This window comes from Eptatretus burgeri, chromosome 6, assembly GCF_056783735.1.
Source record: "Eptatretus burgeri isolate ZD-2024b chromosome 6, Ebu_testis_v1, whole genome shotgun sequence".
NCBI lineage: Eukaryota > Metazoa > Chordata > Myxini > Myxiniformes > Myxinidae > Eptatretus > Eptatretus burgeri.
The window spans coordinates 36,741,869-36,747,868 of NC_140966.1; the positions used below are offsets into that span (position 1 = coordinate 36,741,869).

Consider the following 6,000-nt stretch of genomic DNA (forward strand, 5'->3'; position numbering starts at 1 on the left):
AGAACGGCGTTGAGTGGTATTGTAATGGATTTTTCCGGTGCTTGCAAAAGCTACTCCAATGATCCATTACCAAGATAAATTGGCCTGGATTCACATTCAATCAGTGCCCTTCACAGATTGTTCTTATCCTTCATGTATTACATTTCTTTGTGCTTCCTAGATGTAATAACAGATGTTTTTAACATGCTTTTGAACAGCTTGCATTCATATTTGCTTTGATTGAAGATCTGTTGTTTTATCGTTATAGATATTGCTATAACGATAGAATATCCAAAGCAAGGGACAAAAGAGTTGAGCTATATAGTAAGCCTGGATTTTCGAAGTTTAACTCTGATTAGTGCTCCATTCAAAGTTTGTGAGGTTGCTTATGCTGCCATCGTCCATCCGCCTGAACTTTGGACATTCCTTTTCTTTCTGTAAGTTGTTAATATTTATTTTACATGTCATCACCATTACAATACTTTCATTTTAAGTTTTGTCATACAGTATTAAAATTTAATTTTACCCTCATAAATATTTTCGCAGTATGCATCTAAAATGCTGAATTAGATACTGCTGTTGCTGCTGTGATTTCAGGAACAATTTGGAAAAAAATTAATGTGTGTGTGTGTACATTATTGTGCATATGTATGTACTGTATACAAGTATAGCTGTATTCACACATGGGTTCATCAATAAGTCTATGGCCCAATGTACAAATTCAGTTAAAATTGGTGTAAATGTCAAAGGAGAAAAATTCAATAACCTATCATTCCAAGCCATCACCCCTTGTATGTCTGTGTGCATATTGTTACTATATGATTACATAACAAGCAAAAGTTCAAGTTTTTCGATCAATTTAAATTATTTCATGGATTTTAAACAGGTTAATTGTGTTGCACTCTTGGTTTCACTCAGAGCCAAAGCTCTGAGCTACCAGTATCACCCACCGTGAATTGGTGGTGCAACATCGGGTGGCAGAGGTTGAATTTGTCTAAAAAGATGGCAAAATATAGCTATTTTAAATTGTGTGATTCCATGAAGAAGTTTATTAAATGTACTTTAATCTGGATGTTCATGTTGATTTTAAAGATTACTGGAGGGGACAATAAAGTGACTGACTATACTGCATCAAGAAAAGTGAAATGAAAATTCAAAATAACCAATCAGCAGCTTTTCAAATTCAGCGTGGGAAGTGGCCTCCATAAACAGAAGACTGATGAATGCACGGACATACACCACGGTTCACAATATATGTAATACATACTAATTACAATAAATCTAATTTGTAAAAAGGGGTGCAGGTAGCAGGTGAGTGCTCAGCAAGCTAGCTCAAAAAATATTATAGCTCAGTAAAAAGCTAGCCCTGTGCTCAATAACAGCACACGCGATGACGATATCTGTAGTATCAATATCGGGACTCGGCACAGGCCGGAATCACCGTTGTGGATCGCCTTGTCAGTAATCAGCACAGTCCGATATTGGTATCACTATCGCGGATCGCCATGTCATGAATCTGCACAGGCCAATATTGGAATCACTATCGCGGATCGTCATGTCAGTAATTGGCACAGGCCGATATCAGTACCACCATTGCGTATCGCCATGCCAGTAATCTGCACAGGCCAACATCGGTATCACGGATCACCATACCGGTAATTGGCACAGGCTTTCTAAAGCACACCCGATTCATATAAATTAACCAGTTGCTTTAGAAACAGCTGCGAGGACAAAGAAAATCAAGATTGCTTGTACAGTGTTCGGGTGCTGAGGGTTAAAAGTTAAAACCTACTGTACCTACTTCCTGGTACGTCTTGACATCATACGTTCCACTGTTCCAGGTGTACGACCGAATGCATCAAAGATTTTAAAATTGTGTACGGTATCACAGGATTGTAAACACCTTTCTTCGATTTGTTGGTGATATACCGATATTTTTGTGGATATACAGATTTATTTTATTTATTTATTTATTTCCCCCATTCCGATTTATTTCGGTTTACCAGTCTATTCAAATTTCCAATATTGGCAGAGCAATATGAAAAATTATACCGTATATCACCTGAACTTAGTATGAATGTTATATATGAGATTCTTAACTTGTTTATATATGATTATTGGCAAATGCATATTACCGAGCTGTTTTTGAAACAGTACCTTTGCAATCGTAATGTGCTCTACATATTGTGTACATGTCACATTGAAAATACAATGTATTCCTAAAAGTGTTCAAGCAGTACAACCAAACCTTAAGTGAACCTTGTCAACCTTCATGTGAGTACTTTCCCACATTGCAAATTACCAAGTGTTTGATGAAGCTGTCTTATTGTGATATTTTGCAGAATGTTGCATTACTTTTCTGAAGGCCTTTATATCTACTAGCATGACAGTCCAACACACCTTGATTGGAGTTGATTTGAGGACATTGCTTAAAATCTGCAGTAGCCACGTCTCGTACATGTAAATAAGTATGAAGGAATTATAGATGATTGAAGCTATTTATTCATATGTTCCAATGCAGGAAGGAGCACCCAGTTTCAGTTGGGGTATTTGCTGCTCCTTCAACAGAACAAACTGTTACGACTGTATCTCGCCCTGAGGTGCCTGGCTGTGATTCCTGGAGGTCGGGGCGTATGTCATACTCACACTACAACACAAGTCTTGAGGCAAGAAAACCATGTACAATATATTGAGAGGATTACTTGTTTGTTTTCTTTTAAAAAAGAAAAAGAAAATTATTTGTTTTTGAGGGGGGGGTGGGGTGGGGTTGGAATGTAAAAGGAGAAATGCTTTAAAAAGCACATTTTAAACATTAAAAATGCACCCGTGCGGGAGTGACGGTCATCTCTGCGAGAAAATATATAGCCTCCTGAAGGTAGGGCAGTTTTTGCAAACTTTGAAGTCACGTGACGCGAAAGCAAAATTCGAAAATCCATCCCGATCAAATTTAGATATTGTCCCATAGATTCGTATGCCACAATCAAATTCAAGATTGCTTGAGAAATGTCAGAGGAGATAGATTTTGAAAATCGTCATTTTCGCATTTTTTGCCAACTTTGAAGTCACGTGACACGAAAACGAAAGTGAATATCGAAAATCCGGCCTGACAAAATTTATATATTGTCCCATAGATTCATACGCCACAATCAAATTCAAGATTGCTTGAGAAATGTAGGAGGAGATAGATTTTGAAAATCGTCATTTTCGCATGAAAATCGTCATTTTCGCATTTTTTGCCAACTTTGAAGTCATGTGACACGAAAACGAAAGTGAATATCGAAAATCCAGCCCGATCAAAATTTAGATATTGTCCCATAGATTCAAATGCTACAATCAAATTCAAGATCGCTTGAGAAATGGCGGAGGAGATAGAATTTGAAAATCGTCATTTTCGCAACTTCAAAGGCCTCGTGACCTTGACCTTGACCTTCGGTGACCTTGAAAGTCATACCATTGTGTACGTCTCATCGACCTCTATCAGGATCACTAATGACCAGATCTCCCGCTTCAACTTCATTGTGAACGGACGGAAGGATCGAAGGACATCGACACCCATATTATTAGGTCAGTACATTCACAAGGAGGGGTATAACCTGGGGAAGGTAAGAAATAGCAACTGATTATGCATACTCAAATCCACATTTTGCATATCATTAGAAACTAGAACGGCACTCCGTGGAGCACGTACCTCCACCAGGCTAAACCATTTTTTTGTATCCCACTGAGAGGCTGGATCTACATTTGGGACTTAACCAAAATCTAATTGGCTTGTTCTCGTCACCCACCCAACTTATCCACAAAGTTTTGTCATCCGTGCATAACTTTTTGAGACGATATGCGACATATCGTTTTTGGCCCCATCTATCAATGGTGACGAATTGCTTGAAATTTTAATATTATAGAATCCGGATCTTTTCTAAAATCGAATCAATTTGTCCTTGTCACACACCCAACCTGCTCACCAAATTTCATCAGAATCTGTCCACAACGTTTTGAGATATCCTGCCCACGAACAAACAGACGGGTGAAAACATAACCTTCGTCCATTGCAGATGGCGTAGGTAATTATTTAATTATTTATTTTTGTTACTGGATATGTACCAAACCTTCACATTCTGCTCTGACCTCTGACCTGCAGGAGGAGCTTGATAGCCATAGACTCATTGTGGAAGTGACTCAAGATGCAACTTACACTGCAGAAGGGGAAACCCAGCAAGAAAATAGTTCCACAGAAGGCAAGAGGGCCTCTGACAGCTCTGCGAACAAAGATGCTGGAGAGGATAAATCACAACAGGTGGCATCTCAAGAATTGACATCTGGTTTGTTTCCAAGAATCATCTCACATTTAATTGTTTTTTGAAATCAATTTTTAATCTCAAATGCCTCATCTTGTTGGAGAGTCCAACAATAAATTTTGGAATATGTTTACTTCAGAGATTCCTTACTTTGCTGGCCACTGAGAGTTATGGAGATCTAATGTGTGTTATGATAGGTAAAGGCATGGAGCGATCTAATGTGTGTTATTAAAGGTAAAGACAAGGAGCTACAGAATACATCTTATCCTGACAGGATGCCATAGAGATAGTGTGCACTTTTGAGCTGTCTATTCTAGGTTCAATTCATTGCCCAGCTTTAAAATGTTGAATTGGTGCTTTACAGGCAAGTTGTCATGTCAGAAAGTGTGCTGTCCTCTGTATGAACTTTAATCCGTGTGTCTCGTCTGCTAGTATGGGCTGGTGGACATTAAATATCTCATATTCGTTATATTTTAATGAAAAGTAAGCGACTTGTTGCTGGCACCATCAGCAAAATTCAAAATTATTGGTCTCGCTGCAGCTGGAAAGGCAATGGCAAACTGCAGTGTCGTCCTTGTCATGTTACTGTTGCAGCAACTCGGGGGGGGGGGGGGGGGTAGAAAAACGTCTACACCAAATATGAAATTGGCCAGAGGGAGTGTGCTGCCTTGTTGAAGAATGCATCAATAGTGACAATGTCTACATCTGGGCAAGAATGAAAAAGGTTCAGCTAAAAATATGGACAAGCTCAAGAGAGTTGGCGAAGCATAAACTGGTTGATCAAGTCGTAGTGCTGAAGGATGACAGGGCACTGTTTGCCCATATGCTGATTGTTGCCAGGTGACGACCGGCGGTGAATCTCAAGGAAGCCATTGATCAGTGTGAATTCACCTCACTCCTACAAGCTCTGTTCTTTGTGACTGGAGTGCTTCTTCCATGCATTGCCAAAAGCAAGCTCATGGCCATATTGGAGGACCTCCCCCAAAGATGGGGCAACTGATGGTGCTCAGCTGCTAGAGAATGTTACAATCAATAATGTTCGACTTCCACAAAAGAAGGTCACCAACATAGATTGCATGACTGTGGTGCTTGCAATGGGAAAGACAGCATAGATTAAAAAAAAAAAATGTGCAGAGCTGGCCAATCATTTCACTGCCACACTGGCCAGCAAGGCCAAAGACTATGATGAGGTGCATCAAGTGTTTGATCGCTATGATGTCAAAACATCACTGTAGAAGGCCACAAGAGAGAGGCGCAAAGGTGACATGCCAGCCATCGTCTATCGCAACGTTTCTCAACCTTTTTACCCTTGTGGAACCCTTGAAATAGTTTTCATGTCTCAGGGAACCCTTGCATAAAAATTATTATGTACCATTATTAATATCTCGCTCTTTTATATTTTTATCGTAGTTCACGTGGTAAATATAATATATTTTTTTCGGATACCTGGTTTAAGGAAAAAATGACCCCCTTTTTGTCAAATTTATTGGCAATGAGACGGACCACGTCATCATTGGTGACGTCATCACGTACAGGCCGTGTGCCGTGTTCGATGACGAGTCGTTATTCTGAGCGTGCATCGTGCTTCGAGTGGGTGACGTCATCACGTACAGGCCGTGTGCCGTGTTCGATGACGAGTCGTTATTCTGGGCGTGCATCGTGCTTCGAGTGGGTGACGTCATCACGTACAGGCCGTGTGCCGTGTTCAATGACGAGTCGTTATTCT

At 39.9% G+C, this 6,000-nt stretch overlaps 1 protein-coding gene across 7 annotated transcripts in view; it reads left to right on the top strand.

Moving 5' to 3' along the window:
- LOC147024547 (C-Jun-amino-terminal kinase-interacting protein 4-like) overlaps nt 1-6,000 on the top strand; it is a 200,888-nt gene that overhangs the window by 63,026 nt on the left and 131,862 nt on the right. For all 7 annotated transcript variants that reach the window (XR_015059080.1, XM_085884562.1, XM_085884563.1 and 4 more), the window contains 2 exons: nt 2,501-2,645; nt 4,118-4,298. Coding sequence is in view for 6 of the 7 variants with exons in the window: in XM_085884562.1 (XP_085740688.1) it covers nt 2,501-2,645; nt 4,118-4,298 (326 nt within the window). In the remaining variant the exon portion in view is untranslated. The remainder of the gene's footprint in view (nt 1-2,500; nt 2,646-4,117; nt 4,299-6,000) is intronic.